Raw genomic sequence first — 16,182 nt, forward strand, 5'->3', positions numbered from 1 at the left:
TATTTATTATTTATTTAATAACTTATTATTACTTGTTTTATTGTTAGTATGTTATATAATAATTTTTGACAATTAATCTTTAATTAAATAAAAAATTAATATATTATTTATTATTTTTTTAATAAAATTAAAAACTTAATAGTAATAAATTAATATTTAATTAATAGTTAAGTAATTATTATCTATTTATTAGTTATTAAGTATATCTATTTATTAATTATTAATTAATATATAATATAATTAGTAATTAATAATTAATTATTTAATATAATTTTGTTGATAATCATTAATTGTACTATGCTGATTCCCGCACAATCTAAAAGTCAAAGTTGCTTTTGGGCTGCTTCTGATTTCGGATGTGGATTCTTCAAAAATTCTTTAAAAATCACTTGTTATAGTTTTTACCAAACACTATTATCAGTTTCTGATGACTAGAGAAATGATTTTGACCTCCGAGAAGCACTAACAAATGCACTCATAATAACATATTATTAGAAACCGATACAGAAGATAATTAACAAAATTCGTTCATTATGTTAGAATACATATAGCATGTTATCAGAATCTAGCTAGCTAGCTTATATTAATTTAGACCATCATCTTTCTAAACAAGAGTAGTAACAAAAAGATTTTCGATCAAAGCTGGAAGCTGGGATTAGGTTTCAGTCTCAGCTTCAGTTACATTAAAATTAAATACAACAACTCAAATATTACAAGATTTTTGTAATAACTAAAACAAATTTAGCAGATCAGAAATATTGTTGACTAGAAATATTTTTTTTTCATTTTTTACCCAAACATCACTAACTTCCCAACATGAACTTATCCTCTCATGCTTTAAAGATTCTCGTTGGTGATCATCTTAATTGAGATGAAGTGTTTGTTTATTGCTTGTTTATATCATTATAAATAAGGGTGCTAGTGGGAGCTGGAACTTGTGTCTCTCTGAGATGAGAGCATGGCGTCAATGGCTTCCCTCACTTGAGAAATATCAGGAGCTTTCCCACCTTGAACTGGCCAAAATTCATCTGTTGCCAGCACCTATATATACCGATGTAATTAAACGAAAATTCGCTACAATATGTTGTGGTACATTTAAGAAAAAAGAAGAAGAAAAGTTTGATATATGTGATCATATGGAATCAATTAGTACATTTATGGGCTGAGATTTTATTGAAAAAAAAAAAAAGAAAAAATAGATACCTTAACTTGCAATTGAAGAAATTTGACATAACCAATGGCTTTTTCTAACATGGTTACCAAATCGACCTGCATAACAATTTACTTAATTTATAAGGTAATTTAATGGAACTTTTACTTTACATCTTATTAATATATATAGACGAAACATGAACCATAGTAACATGTGATTGGCAACAAAAATCTACCTTGGAGCCATTGGGTATCAATTCTTGAAGTATCTTAAGCCGCTCGCTTATCCTCTCTCGCCGGTTCTGAAGAAGGATACAAACATTTCTTGATCGTCATCATAAATTTCTATGATTTCTTTCCCTTTTTACTTGATCTACTACTATAAAACGTACGTTTTGCTGTTATATGTTTATGGATTAATGAAATAGATGACTCAAGACAAAGGCATGCGATTACCTTAGCCGCAATACTTTGGGGGTCCTTGGAGGGACTTGACTTGTGTACTTTAGGCTTCTTATTATTACTGCTGCATTGCTTCTTAACAGCTTCTGCAGTCCTCTCTCCCTGCAGCAGTTATACTCTTATGATCACTTAATTATTTATATCTTGTATTACTAGTTTATTTGCTTAATTAAAAAGAAACCAATATAATTTTAAGGGTCCAATTATAAAAAACGAGCAACATGTGAAGAGAACAAAAACCTGATCAGTTACATACCACCACAATCAAGTAGTGGATAACAAGAGAAACAAAATTTACGTATATAACACTACCATATGAGGACGCTTATTGATCAGGCCTGCAGATTGATCTTGCGTTCCAGATTCGTCAAAGCTATCGGTGGTGACAGTTGATTCGGAGTACAGCCAGGCGTATGATCCTGCATGATGATCTCCTGAATATTGCGGATCATGATTTCCCTGCTTGGAAGAGGCATAATCAGAAGCTGTTTGAAAGCAATTGAAACCAGCGCTGAACCTGCTGCGATTGTGATCATCATAGCTGTGATATTTGTATTCCTGAGTATGATCTTTTTGCTCAAAGCTAAGGAAAGACTGATCACTGCTACTACTACTACTCAAGATCAGACTGCTGAAGTTTATGACTGATTCATGAGCATCCAGCAGACGATTAATACTCGCTAACGGAACACCGTTGATATTAGTGCTCCTTTGATCCTCAGCTGAATTATAGCTGGGAATTTCATGAGGGATTGATCTTTCCTTGGCTAGTGCCATTGATGACACAAATTAAATTAAGAGAAAATAATTTTGTGAATATATTGGTAATATGGAGGTTGAAGGTTTTGTACTAGCTAATTAAGTCTAAAAGCTACCTAGCTACCTCGCTCGCTCAAAAAGTACTAGTGATATATGTCTTGATGAACGAGTTAGCTCACGGCCAAGACTATTTGTAGGCATTATATTATGATTAAGAGGGTGTTATTATTATATAAGAATATTGATTGTTAGTCATGGGTCTGATTACTATACGTAGTATATTTAATATAACTTATGGGTTTTATTATTATTATTATTATTAAATTAGAAAAAGTAATCAATATACGTGTACGATCAGTATAGTATACTCTTTCAGAGAGTAGTTAGAAAGTCTTAATTGTCATGGGAATTACAAATTAAAAAAAAAATAATAATAATAATATAACCATGTATAGGAATTAATTAAGAAATATAGATGGGTATGAACTAGTTGAATATATTAATAAGTAATTAATGGATGCAATGGGATTGTTAGCTGGCGGAGAAAGGGTAAATCAAAGAGAAGATGAAAATGAAGCAAAAGGATCGCCGGATCTTTCGCAAACCTCACGTCTTGAGAGATTCTTCTATTAATATTAATACTCATATAATAATAATTGTTATAATAATAATAATTGCTATAATAATAATAATAATAATAATAATAAAGACAGTCTCATCCCATTGTCCAATTTTGAGGAAGCTGAAGGACTATTTTTTTTTTCTTCTTCCAGTGGTAGCTTCCTGCCTTGTTTCCTAGTGGTTTCGTCACGTGGACTCGTCCCTATTTTTAATAGTATTATTTTCATTCCTAATCTATATACTATATTCCTAATTGTAAGCTGGCCATCGTCAAATAGCATACTTTATCTTCATGGCTTCACGCAACTTTGATGCCCATGATCATCATGGGAGTTATAAATATATGTGTATGTATATAATCTCTTTGTATCTATATTCAGATATTATATGTATATATATAGGTGTGTGTGTGTGTAGGTACGTACACAGAAGATTTCTTTCCAAGTGTGTCGTGTAATTTTGGGGTATAGAGTGTGAAAAAACAAATCCTATGGTAAATATTGTTGAGTATTTCTTTAGATTTTTATATTGCTTGATTCTAGAGTTTTTAGCCTCATATTTCCATGAATTTCTTACCCATTTTGACTTGTTCTAATTTCATATGGCCACTGCCACTGTCAACATAATCCTAACTCCCTTGAGCCAACTAAGAGCACTAATATTATTAATGTATATATATATATATATAGATGGATTATATATTCAAATTAATATACATGAGAAGTAATTAAATTACGGTTCTAGCTAGATCAAAGTCAACTAGGTGTAATGTAATGAATTAAATAATAAATTTGAGTAATATCTTGTACAAACCCAAGACATGATGTTTTTGGTTCTGAGCATCAGACAGAGAAAAAGAGAATAGCAAAATTAGTGAAAGAAGAGCCATTTAATTATATAAAAGCTGGCATTGGAATCAGCAGAGCATGCAATTCCTTGTCTCAAGGGAGATTTTGTTGTTCCTTCCTTATACAAAGTTACGTCCATGAACTTGGAAACTCTGTCACTAGCTATAGTACAGGTCATAATGCCTCAACACCCATCTTTAATTAATATTACTTGTTTCATGATGTAACTACTATTTGGTCATTAATTATTTCTCATCTCCAAATTTAGTCATTAATGACCACTTAGCTGCTCATGGAATCCACCTGGACTGCTTAAGTATTACTATAAATGCATAATTAATCATTGTTTATCTCCTGCATACTACTATCAAGATCTATTAAAACATTCAAAACTTGTATAAGAAGCAGGCAAACGGATAGCACAGACCAAGCATAGAACGTGCTGACAGCAGCATGGTCTATTCCTAACCCAAGACTCAAGAGAATACCCTTTGTTAAAACCTAACACAAATGCCCCGTTCATTTTACAGATTTGAATTTAAAATTCGAGTTTAGTTACACTAAAAAGTTCTTAAAAATAGTACACTGTTGGCCCAAATATGGCTACAAAATACAACTCTAGTAGATGCAAGAGCACGCATACAATGTTTGTTTATGATACGTTTTACTCAAGTGTGATTCTATGATCATTGAAACCTATATCTTCTATTTATGAACACTTTGCATATACAATTAAAAGACTTTCGTTAAATATAGAACCGTATGATATTTACGAACAATTATAACATATAACACCCCTAGTCTGATAGTTAATTAAAATTAAAAAAAGGTGTTATCATTGGACTTCTACTTTAATATGTAGATATTTTTTTTAAAGAAAAAGCTTTAATAGAATGCATTTAATACTATGATAGAAAAAAAAAATCATATTGAAATCACAATTTTAAAACTAATTATTCAATGATATAGGTTTACCGCCATGCCGCACAAATTATTAGTTTAGTTTGGCAATTATCTTTACCGATTACCCGTAAGGAGTTATGTATTGTGGAAGTTCTCTCTCTCTTGCTCAATTTCTTTCTCTTCTCAAAGTTAAATAAGCTATTTTGAAGACAATATACTTTTTGCCTATCCCAGGGCAACCTCTACCCCGGAACACCAAAAAAAAAAAAAAAAAAAGATAAAAACCACCGGTGGAATCTACATTTTTAACCGTTAGATTAATTTTTTAACAATAAGAGTTAGATGTAAAATTTACAACGCGCTATATGAAACTACTCTTGCTGTAGATATGATCATTGAAAAATTAATACAAAGGTAAAAGAATAGTGCTCCGACTGAATTTTTTTTTAAAGTCTCACGGTAAAAGAATGCCTATATTATTAAAGAAGCAATATATAGAGACAATTTTATAGCGTGTATATAGACAGACATTTTCTGATTAACAAACGCGGCAAACAGTTATTTAAGATGTATGAAAAAATGCAAATTAGAAACCTCTTTCTGACTTCAGCAGAAGAATAGATATCCCACAAGCATCAGCAAGCAGCTAGAATTCTGAATAACATCAGCGTTATGTGAATACTACTGTCTGCCCACAGCTATTTTATAAAACCAGGCTTGTGATCATAAAATTCTCTTTCTGTTATAATATTCCTTCCTTTTTGTTACGTCCGTTAGGCCATACATATATAGTTTTGCCCTGTTTCATTCAAGTTTATGCTAAAGATCTAACAACAAACCACTTAAAAACTGACGGTATTTATAATCATAAACCTAAACTGGTTACTAGTACAATCAAGATTAAGAGATAAGTGGCCCAATCTCATCGCCAATACTTTAAAATGAAAAAATAAATACCCATTAAAAATGTACGGATTAAAATTTTTATCTTTTATTCTTAATCAATAATTTTTTATAGTTAAATAACTATACTCGCGAAAGGTTAGAACAACCTTGCAGTATCTATTGGATTTGGATATGACATCTTAGAGAAGTTCTTGTACACAAAGTAGATTTTTCTTTTGTGCTTTTTCTTTTTTTCCTACCACGAGGATACGGGATTTGTTAAAGGTCTTCGCATTTCTGTTACAGATTGTCTCCTCTTACTTCCCAACATGAAACTCCTGCACTACTATTGTTCTCATCTGCATGGGTTTTTCAAAAAATTCTATTTAAACATTATGAGTTCGTTTAGAATTCGTTTAAAAAATATGAAGGAAAACGTTTTCAATCTCAGACAGAAATCATTTTTAAAAATGCATTTGATAGTTTTATTAAGAAATTATTTTCAATATTAAAAATCCATTAATCTCTCTCTCACACTGCTCGAGAGAAGAGAAAACAAAAATAAAAAATGAAAAATAAGTAAAAATCGTTTTTCATTTCTCTTTCATATTACACTAAACCAAAAAATCATTTTCATTTATGTTTTTTATCGTTAATTGTACCGAATGCCGTTTTGGAATCGTTTTAATTTTTTTCTCAAAAAACGTAAAAAAACAAGAATAATTCCAAACACGATATATATTCCCTTAACTTTTATTTTTAGCATATTACTACTCGAATTTTCATTCTTTAATAGTTTTAGTCTTTGAAACTAAAATTGATAAGAGGTTTCCGAAATTTAACACATGTCTTCATTATGTGATAAATTAAAATTTTACAAAAAATAATTATATTATGTGAAAAATGTTATTTTTAATACTCTTAAAACCCATTGAAAGCGAAAACATGTCCGGCACCCGATTCAACCTGGCAAAATGTAATTTCTCATATTTCTGTGTAACATCGCTTTTTCATGTGTGTACCAGTACCACTCGATTTGCTTAAGTGTAATATTCAAAAAAATGTAACCCAACACATGTAACTCTGAGTATTACACTTTAACAAATTGAATGTTACACACATATATATAAACAATATATATAAAAATACGAAAAAATTAAATTTTCTGGGATGCACAGGTGTCCGACTTAAAACTTTTCCTATATATATCTATATATTTGACAACAATTTTGAGAAATTCGTAAATTCTGGCTTTTCGAAAATAATTCATACCCAAGTGCTCCCACCAGTAATCAGCAGTCAAGGAAAACTTATCCAAAAGTAGCATTCTCAAATCACTTCAACAGGGAATTCTGTTGTATGCTGAAAATTGCAAAAATGTTTGAAAACACTCAATCATATACATGCTTTATTTTTTGTGAATATATTTTTGAAACCCCTCTCTCATGTTCAACATTTTAATCTTTACATATTTTTCTGTTGAGAAAATTACAGAATTTACTTTTAATAGTATATGAGTCTGGATTTTTACCTCTTATTCTTGATAAATACCTTTTTGTTAGTGTAATTATTTGATTAAAAAAGTTATGAATCAAAAGTAAAAGATAAAAATCCTAACACATGCACTTTTAAGGAATATTTGTCACGATTACCCTTTTTTGTTTGTATAGCAGATAGCAATTCATGGCCCACCCTAATGCTCACGTGGGGTGTTTAGTTTTTGGGTAATCTTAACAAATACCGTTTGAAAGTGCACGAGTCAAGATTTTTAGCCTTTACTCTTGATTCATAACCTTTTTAGTCAAATAATTATGATATCTTGATAATAAGGAATAAAAATCCAAATTTATAGTAAATTCTATATTTTTTTTTTCTAGTTTGATTCAACGTTTATATTACATAATATAATATATATAAATATTATAAATTCAGTTTCTTATCATGGTGTACTATCTGGAGACACGTGAAGTGGGAAATTTATGTCAACCGCACAAGTGGGATGAGAACGACAAGGCCTTAACAATAATTGATATTGATTTTTGTCAAATTAATGCATTGCCTACTGTTAAATAGGTTTGTTTTTGTCGATCATTATAACTCGTTTGCTTTCGTTTAGTTTTGCATTTGCCTTTACTTCCTATCATATCATATATTTCAAAATCTATAAGACATAAAGTAAGATACAAGACCATCCGAACAATAATATTATATTTGGCATTATAAATATGAAAATGACTATTTAACATGTTATTATATTTTTTTCTTTAATATAAATATTACTTCAAATGTTATAATTATGCTTTGTAAAAGTAAATTTTTAATTTTAAAATAATTTAAATATAACAGTTTTAACATGTGATATATGTTATATATACTAGGTGACTAAATATGGCGCATACTAAATTTAGCATTAAAAATAAAATTATATTAACTCAAATGTAGAAATGTGACATGGATACAACTAATTTAGCATCCCGTACCCTTTTGAAATATATTAAGATAGAGAAAAAAAAGAGGTCAATTTTCTAGCTTTTTGGTTATATATAGAATAATCAGCTCATACTAGTTTAGCAGCTTAGAGCCACACCACAAACAGGCAATTATCCCCAGAGACAGAGAGAAAAGGGAAAAATGGTAAAGTACTCGGTTGAAGTCAGTCCCCCGGAGCTAATCCGACCAGAGAAACAAAGGCCGAGAGAAGTTGTATATTTGTCAAACATTGATGACCAAAGTGGCCTAAGAAACCACATACCATTTGTCCATTTTTATCCCCCAATTAGCAGCACAATCAGCAAGATGCAAGGTGGTCATGGTGATGATCAGGACATGGTTGTGCTGATAAAACAGGCCTTATCTAAGGTTCTTGTTCACTACTATCCCGTCGCCGGCAGACTCCGTAAGGCGGACAACGGAAAGCTTGTCGTCGAATGCAATGGCGAAGGTGTGATCTTCCGCGAGGCCAGTGCCGATGTCAAGTTGGCTGAGCTGCGTGGGGCTGAAGGTGGAGGGCTGAGGCCGCCCTTTCCTGAATGGGATAAGCTGCTTGTTGACGACATCTGGGGCGCCAACTTCATCACGGATTCTCCCTTGCTTCGCTTGCAGGTCACTTTGAAATAGATTACCACCTATCACTACTAGTACGAGCGATACAATATTAACGCCTCTATCTCATGCCAAATTGTTCAAACTGTCGGCTTTTAGAACCCGCCAAAACCGTTTGTTTGCTAACTTTTTTGTTTTGTTTTTTTTTTTTTTTTTTTTTAAAACAAGAAAGTAAAAGATTTTTTTCTTGTTTTTGTTTTTCTTTTTTTTAAAACAAAAAACATGTTGGGTAACTATCATATGTTTTCTGTTTAAAAAAAAAAAAAAACCCGTTTGATAACAATAATTTTGTTACATTTTTTTTTAAAGAAAAACAAAAAATATCACTTGAGCTTGATGTCGAGCCCGAATCAACGAGATGAGATCGGCATCAAGATCGTATCAACGTGTCGGGCTTGAAGCTAGAACTTGACTGTGTGTTGAGCCCGGTGTCGGGATTTGACCACGTGTCGGGTTTAATGTTAGGATCGGATCGACATGCCACAGCCAACGTTGGGATCATACCTTCATTCTAGGGCTGGTACCAAGATCAGTCCTTAGGGCTTTACTTGCCTTGTTTGGTAAACTTTCTGTTTTTCATTTTTTTTTCAAAAAAGTTTAGGTGCAAATTGTAATTTGACAAAGTTTAGGAGGAAAATGTAATTTTAAAAAGTATAGGAGTCAAACTGTAATTTTAAAAAGTTTAGGAATCAAACTATAATTTTTAATAAGTTTAGGGGTCAAATTATAAATTTGACAAAATTTAAGGGTTAAACTATAATTTCAAATTGTAATAGTATCATCTGTGTGGGTGCAGGTAACGAGACTTGGGTGTGGGGGCTTTGTCCTGGCTTACACCTTCAACCATTGCATATGCGATGCTTATGGTGCATACCAATTCATGCAGGCTCTGTCGGAATTCTGCAAAGATCCAACCAAATCCTCCCCTTCCTCATTGCCATCTTGGGGGAGAGAGATTCTAAAACCCCGCTCGCCGCCCACCATTTCCTACCCTCATCCAGAATACGACACTGCCGACAACATGAATCCCACCAACACTTGGACTGAGACACAATTCAAACACCTTGCGCAGACATCCGTATTCCTTTCAAGCAATGACATATCACTCCTGAAAAGCCAATTTCCCAGCAAGAAAGTCCCGACCTTTGATGCTGTGGCTGCCTGCTTGTGGCGAGCAAGAAGTGGAACCCTTCTTAGTCCCAATTGCACCACGAGACTTCTCTTCCCAATCGACACCCGCTTCAGATACAAGCCATCTCTACCAAAGGGTTACTATGGGAGTGCCGTTGTGTTTCCCTGTGCCATCACACAGGCAGCTAAACTTGTTGAGAAACCACTGCCTTATGCTGCCAGTCTGATCTCAGCAGTGAAAAGGAGTGTCTCAGGGGACGACTACCGAGCTTCTGTTCTGGATTTCATCGAGGTCAACGGCCGCAGAGGGTTCTGTTCTGAAGGGGCATTTGTTGTTTCGGACATGACTCGTTTGGGATTCACCGACGTTGATTTTGGTCGGGGCAAAGCTGTATATGCAGGGCCGGCAAGAGCTGGAACTGGATTGGTTCCTGGAATGGTGACTTCACTCATTACACACAAGAATGAAGAGGGCGTTGAGGGAGTCTTGGCGCTGGTTTCATTGCCTCAAGAATCACTGGAGAGGTTCCACAGTGAGATAAGGAAACAAGTTGATTATGCTGTTCCTTCCAAACTTATTTCTGCCCTCTAACGGCAGGCAACACGGACATACATCTCCATGTCACGCTTAAAATGAAAATTCACTTGGGGCCATCAGTCCCTTCATATGTGCTTTTTCCTTTTCGATCGAGTCACGAAGCTTGTAATTTAATACATCTTTTGTTGTTGTTGTTGTTGTTGTTTACCTACAGTCGCTTGCTTCGTGACAGTTCTAATCTTGTCACCCAGGCTTGATAGAAAGATGCAATAGAACTTTGTTATTATATATATGCTCAAAATTCGCCTTTCCATTCTGTTAAATACTAGTTAGAAGCTGGTTAGTTAGAGCCAGCTAGCCCTGTGGCATGACTGATTAGAGTTGGTTTGTAATAGAGCTGGTACGGCAGTGGCAAGTCTTGCTTGCAGCTGCTGGGACATGTTAGGAAAAAAAAAAATTTATATATATATAAAGCAAAATAGAAACGAACAAGATGAATATTATTAACTAGAAATTTCAACGAAAATATAAATTGTTACAATTAAATTGAACCTCAAACGAAGAATGGATTATGAAGAAAAGTACGTCGAGTTCTGCAGCAGTCACGGGTGCTTGAATTTCGTGCGAGCGCATGTTTCTCAAGATACAACGACGTCGAGTAGATCTTCAACACGAAGGAACCACTCCAGCGAACTCTAACATCACCTTTACTCTATCACCAGAACGCCTAAAACACTATAAGAGCATAAACGAGAGCAAAAGAGGAGCAAAGCTTTTTTTTTTTTTAATTATTTTTGTGTGTCTCCAAATAGTTGAGGAGAGCTCCTTATAAAGATTGCTGCAGGGGATGTTACAAAGCTAGAGTAATGATGAATTAATTCAAATTTATTCTCAGAGTAATAAAAATTCAATTAAGAGGTTACAAACCCCTATATTTTCAGATGAATCTGCTCCAAGATATGTCCACATGGTAAAACGTGCAACAGTTTTCTGCTCATAAACCCAGAGAATCAAGCAATAATACTGGTTAATACTGTAGTTTTCTGAATTATAAACCCTATACTAATGTAGCAAATTTTGACAAATGTTCTTTTTACGACTAATAAAGAGATTTCTTTTCGCGTAAATTTTTAAATTTTTTTTTACTAAGTAAATTATTTTTTTTCAAATCATTCGTAAATTAAAAATTTACACAGTTTATTTTAAATAATTTTAAAATTTATAGTTTCGTAAATCAGCTATTTATTTATTTTTTTGTCATGCTTCAAAATTTTTAACACGGGCGAATTGGGCTTCTCATTGAGTAAAGTCGAGAGGAGGCCCAAAATATTCAAAGTGGACTAGCAGTTGATCTCTTTGCTTAGCCTTATTTGTTTCAAGCAACCAAAGAGAAGAAACCCCCAGTAGGATGAAGCAATAATATAAATGAAAAAATAAAAATAAACATAAAAATTTATAGGAAAAGAGAAACCCTAATCGCCGTCTCATATTTAACGCATTGGCCTCTCCCCTACTTTCTTCTGCTCGGCGCTCGCTTCTTCCTTCTGCTAACGAGAAATCCTCCTCCTCTCGCTCTTCTCACTCGTAAGCTTTTTCCTTTTCCTTCTCGATTAACATTTCAATTTCCTTTTTCATGACGAAGATCCTTTATTTTCCTTTCGTTTTTCTCGGTAACCAAGCAGATTTTTCTTGTTCATAAGTTTCTTTTTTGTTTTTCTTTTACTTGTGTAATCTTGTTGCAATTACTCGTTCTGCTGTTGAATCTGTGCTTGATTACTGGTCTCTACCTCCACTTTTGACTAATAATTGTTTCGTTTTCTTTTGTTTTGTCTTCACTCGCAAATTTGTTCAATATGTTGGTTGATCTGTTTCTTTTGCTGATGGTTAAAAGTGAAGATTTTTGACGTTTTTATTATAACCGAAAACCCAGTATATGTAACTGGAAAAAAAAAAGAAAGAAAAATATGCTGTTGGATCTATTGCTGGAATGAATTGCTTGCTCGTATTGAAGATGCATACTTTCTTTTACTTGTGCTATATTTCAATTATAGATTTGCTATTTCGGATTTATGTGTTATGCGTAGTTAATGAATTCTTTTTCCTCTCATTTCCTGTTAGTAATGATTGTTGGTTAGCCGAGATTTTGTATTTGTGGTCACTACTTATGTTAGAGAATGTTTTACTTTCTCTTTGTTTTTTCGCCCGCGTCTTCACATGCTGATTCGCTTGTTTTTTATTAGCTCTCTAGGTTGAAAGAATCAAACTTTGTCCTACGCAAAATGCAATGTCAAAATTTTGAATTATTTTGCTGTCCTTGTAGTAGTTTTTTAAGGATGCTGCCTGCAAAGTGAATCGCTAAAGATGAACTAGACTTGAATGTCTGTTTATTGTACCTGCCTGCCTTCATTTGTTCTGGAACTAGGTTTAAGCCATTCATGTTTTGTTGTTTCCAGAGCTCCATAAAATGTTTGATTTGGTTCATTATGATTAATTTACTTTCCCTTTTCCAAGAAACATGTTTTGTCTGCTAACTTTATTTTTCTTCTTTTAAATCCTGCTGCAGGAGTTCCTACTAACTCTCTAAAATGGGTCGTGTTCGCACCAAGACTGTGAAGAAGTCCTCGCGCCAAGTGATTGAGAGGTACTACTCTCGAATGACGTTGGATTTCCACACCAACAAGAAGATCTTGGAAGAGGTTGCCCTCATTCCCACAAAGAGGCTCAGGAACAAGATTGCCGGGTTCTCTACTCACCTTATGAAGAGAATTCAGAAGGGTCCAGTGAGGGGCATCTCGTTGAAGCTGCAAGAGGAGGAGCGTGAGCGTCGCATGGACTTTGTTCCTGATGAGTCAGCCATCAAGACGGACGAAATTAAGGTTGACAAGGAGACACTTGACATGCTTTCTGCTCTTGGCATGTCTGACCTTCCTGGCCTCACCGAAGTGGAGCCACAGCCTGTGATTCCCACCCAAGGTTTTGGCCGGGGCGCACCTGGAAGGAGGTACTAGGAGCTGTTTTTATTTGATTTGGCCGAAGGCGGTACTAGGTGTTGTTTTTATTAATGTTGTTTGGTTATGAGACCTTCTGTGTACCAGAAGACGGTTGGTAGTTACTTTTTTGACTCTGGTATTAAGTAATATGGTAAGTGGATCTTCTTTGGTTTAATTGGGCGTTTTAGTTGATGTTCTATTTGAAGAGACTAGTTTCTTCTTCTTCACATAATTATGAGATTTTGTCAGCTACTTGGGCTTTTTGCTATTCTGATGCATATTGTTTGATTTTGATTATGTTATTGTGCTCTGGTGTTATATTATGTTCAAGTCGTCAAAACTTGGTATTGAAAGTGGCTTGGTTGGGGAAAATCAATGTTTATAGTCGTTCGTTCGCACTTGCCATCCCAGCTTTTGTGCAGTTCTGTGACATGTTTTAAGTTGTAGTGATTTCCCTAAAGGAATTGGTTACACTACAAACAACTAAACAAGTCGATGGAAAATGCTAAACAAGCATTGCTGCTAGGTTACACGCTGACTTGTCTTGTCTAGGATTCCGAAAGGCCATTTGCCCATTTCATTTGTTCTCTTCTTTAGACCTTTTTGTTGCAGAATGTGCGTGGCAGAAAAATCTGGGACTGACTTTTAATAATGTTTATAGTCTTAAGGGGAAAATATGAAGGAAAATGAGACTGGCGGAACTGGCGTTATCATAGCCTGAATTGGCTCGACCTTTTTATGTTAGTTCCTGTATGCCTAATCTGTTGCACGGCCCCCTAACGTAATGGACATATCGGGCCTAAAGCCCGGAATTGAATGAAATTACATTTTCTAAATGTTCTTGCACTCATTTCTAAAAAGGATAATCTTGACAAGTATTTGACAAGTATTCTTTAACAGTGAATTTTTATTTTTTACTCTTAATTTATAATTTTTTAGTTAAGTAATTACATTAATAAAAAGGTATTTATCAAGATTTATGCTCTTAGGGGTAAATTTTTTATTTTAAAAAATGACAAAAAATTACTCGACTTATTAAAAATGTTTTTTTTAATAAAAAAAACTCTACTCCTTAATTACTTCTAATTGAAAGGTAAAAATATATGAGTTAATATTAAAGCATAGAAATAAAAATGCTCCATTTAAAGAGTATTTTTAACAATTGCCCTTAGCAATTTTTTATTTTATTTTATTATTTTATTCAGACTTTCATTAAACAGCCGAAAGGAAAGGGGGATCAAATCAAAGTAGAGTCGTTGAAACATAGCAATTCCAAAAATTATTGTGTAGTAGTCTTGCTACCGCACAGGTGGTGGAACATTATTGTGTATCAGGGTGTCGTGCATATTTGGTGTCCCACGACGCTGACCATGAAGAGGGTAGATCCAATGTTGACCATTTATCTACTTTTGCACTTTGTAGCGTTTGTTGGTGTAGGATTTAGTCGAATGACCATCGATCATCCAGCAACTTCAGAGAATGACTATTGGTCTTTTAACAAGACGATGACTTTGGTTACTGGCGACTAACTCCGGCGGATGACTTTGTGATCGATGTTGATGACTAACTACGACACATGATCGATCGGTGGAGGTGATAAGGACGACTCTGGTGTCTGGTTGCATTGATCGAGTCTGCTCGACCCAAATCATTTGGATCACACTGAAGATTTTCGCTTTGAAAGATGATGATGGTCATACTAGTCATTCAGGTCCATCCGACTAACTCCGACGAAAGACCAATAGCCGGAAGCAACCATACACATAACTACTGCAATTGCCGTTGGTAACCAACTCTGACAGATGATCACTAGTCATCTGGATGACTCCGGCGACCGATCCATATGACTTTGAATAGTGAAGATTGTTGCAACTTAAATACCAAGAGTAGAGGGGTATAAACCTAAAAGCGTGAGGAGGGGTATAAATCTCTATCTCTCCTCATTGGAGGGGCATTCCCCTAATTCTCCCAATATATCTTCGTGCATCTGTAAACTTAATAGCTTTATTCAAGAGCAACCATTGCAGTTTTGATTCATCCTTTCAAAAGATCTTGAACCGAACTACAAGAGTTTTTGTTACGTTATTTGTTGGAACGATAAAGAAAGAATGAAAACTCCACTTTCTTTTTTCGGCTTTTGTAATCCGTATAACAAATTTCTTTTGTAAAATATATATATATATATTACATAGAAGAAAAATTAAATAGCTTACAAATTTCATTCAGATCAAAAGGTGGACTGTTTCACTCTCACAATTTTAAAATAATAATAATAATAATTCAGAGCTGTTTTTAGATTCAAAAGAGAGTAATTGTGTTTTTCTACTAATTAAAAAATGTATTGTATTTGAATGATTTAATTGGGACACGCTTGATAGAGGAATTAACGGACATGAAAAAAGAGGAATTTTCGTTGAAAGTGAAATACAATGAGCCTGTTTGTTTTTGTTTTTATTTTTATTTTTCACATTTTTCAAAGTAAAAAATTAAAAACGGATGTTAAAAACGCGTTTGGTGTAAGTTTTTTTAAAAAACAAAAACAAAATCGTTTTTGTCGTTTTGTGGAAATCAAAAAACGAAAAAAAAGGTGTTTTCTCCATTTCGTTTTCTTTTCCTTTTCTCTCCCGTTTTCTCTTCAGCCTCCCCCGTCTGAGTTTTTTTTTTTTTTCTGCTTTAGCCATTCTTTAGCCATTCACCACCGGCGCCGCTAAGAGGTATGGCTTGATTCTCGTCGTCTCCGGGGCCGACGGCGACGAAGGAGCACATCTTACTCGCCAAGCAAGTCGGTGTC

The 16,182-nt window shown here is 34.0% G+C and overlaps 3 protein-coding genes across 3 annotated transcripts; 2 read left to right on the forward strand and 1 right to left on the reverse strand.

The window, feature by feature from the left end:
- Nucleotides 1–918: 918 nt before the first annotated feature.
- LOC21409848 (putative transcription factor bHLH086) lies at nt 919–2,391 on the reverse strand. Its single transcript, XM_010110724.1, has 5 exons — nt 1,927–2,391; nt 1,609–1,716; nt 1,389–1,454; nt 1,204–1,269; nt 919–1,041 (listed from the first exon to the last, which is right to left on the reverse strand). Exons 1-5 carry the CDS (start codon nt 2,389–2,391, stop codon nt 919–921), a joined length of 828 nt encoding a protein of 275 aa, XP_010109026.1.
- Nucleotides 2,392–8,261: 5,870 nt separating this feature from the next.
- Nucleotides 8,262–10,455, forward strand: LOC21409849 (benzyl alcohol O-benzoyltransferase). Its single transcript, XM_010110725.1, has 2 exons — nt 8,262–8,732; nt 9,529–10,455. Exons 1-2 carry the CDS (start codon nt 8,262–8,264, stop codon nt 10,453–10,455), a joined length of 1,398 nt encoding a protein of 465 aa, XP_010109027.1.
- Nucleotides 10,456–11,869: 1,414 nt separating this feature from the next.
- Nucleotides 11,870–13,643, forward strand: LOC21409850 (40S ribosomal protein S17-4). The gene is made up of 2 exons (XM_024173861.1): nt 11,870–11,985; nt 12,965–13,643. The coding sequence occupies exon 2, from the start codon at nt 12,987–12,989 to the stop codon at nt 13,407–13,409; it is 423 nt and encodes a 140-aa protein (XP_024029629.1). The 5' UTR covers nt 11,870–11,985; nt 12,965–12,986; the 3' UTR covers nt 13,410–13,643.
- The last annotated feature ends 2,539 nt before the right edge of the window (nt 13,644–16,182 follow it).

The sequence above is a fragment of the Morus notabilis genome, unplaced genomic scaffold (genome assembly GCF_000414095.1).
Source record: "Morus notabilis unplaced genomic scaffold, ASM41409v2 Scaffold518, whole genome shotgun sequence".
NCBI lineage: Eukaryota > Viridiplantae > Streptophyta > Magnoliopsida > Rosales > Moraceae > Morus > Morus notabilis.

Excerpts from the sequence above, each read along its gene's own strand:
- LOC21409848 (XM_010110724.1), bottom strand. The coding sequence starts at position 2,391 with ATGGCACTAGCCAAGGAAAGATCAATCCCTCATGAAATTCCCAGCTAT. Across the intron at positions 1,717-1,926 it reads TCAATAAGCGTCCTCATATG|GGAGAGAGGACTGCAGAAGC; the intron begins GTAGTGTTATAT and ends TAACTGCTGCAG. Across the intron at positions 1,042-1,203 it reads TTCTTCAATTGCAAGTTAAG|GTGCTGGCAACAGATGAATT; the intron begins GTATCTATTTTT and ends CGGTATATATAG.
- LOC21409849 (XM_010110725.1), top strand. The coding sequence starts at position 8,262 with ATGGTAAAGTACTCGGTTGAAGTCAGTCCCCCGGAGCTAATCCGACCA. Across the intron at positions 8,733-9,528 it reads CTCCCTTGCTTCGCTTGCAG|GTAACGAGACTTGGGTGTGG; the intron begins GTCACTTTGAAA and ends GTGTGGGTGCAG.
- LOC21409850 (XM_024173861.1), top strand. The coding sequence starts at position 12,987 with ATGGGTCGTGTTCGCACCAAGACTGTGAAGAAGTCCTCGCGCCAAGTG.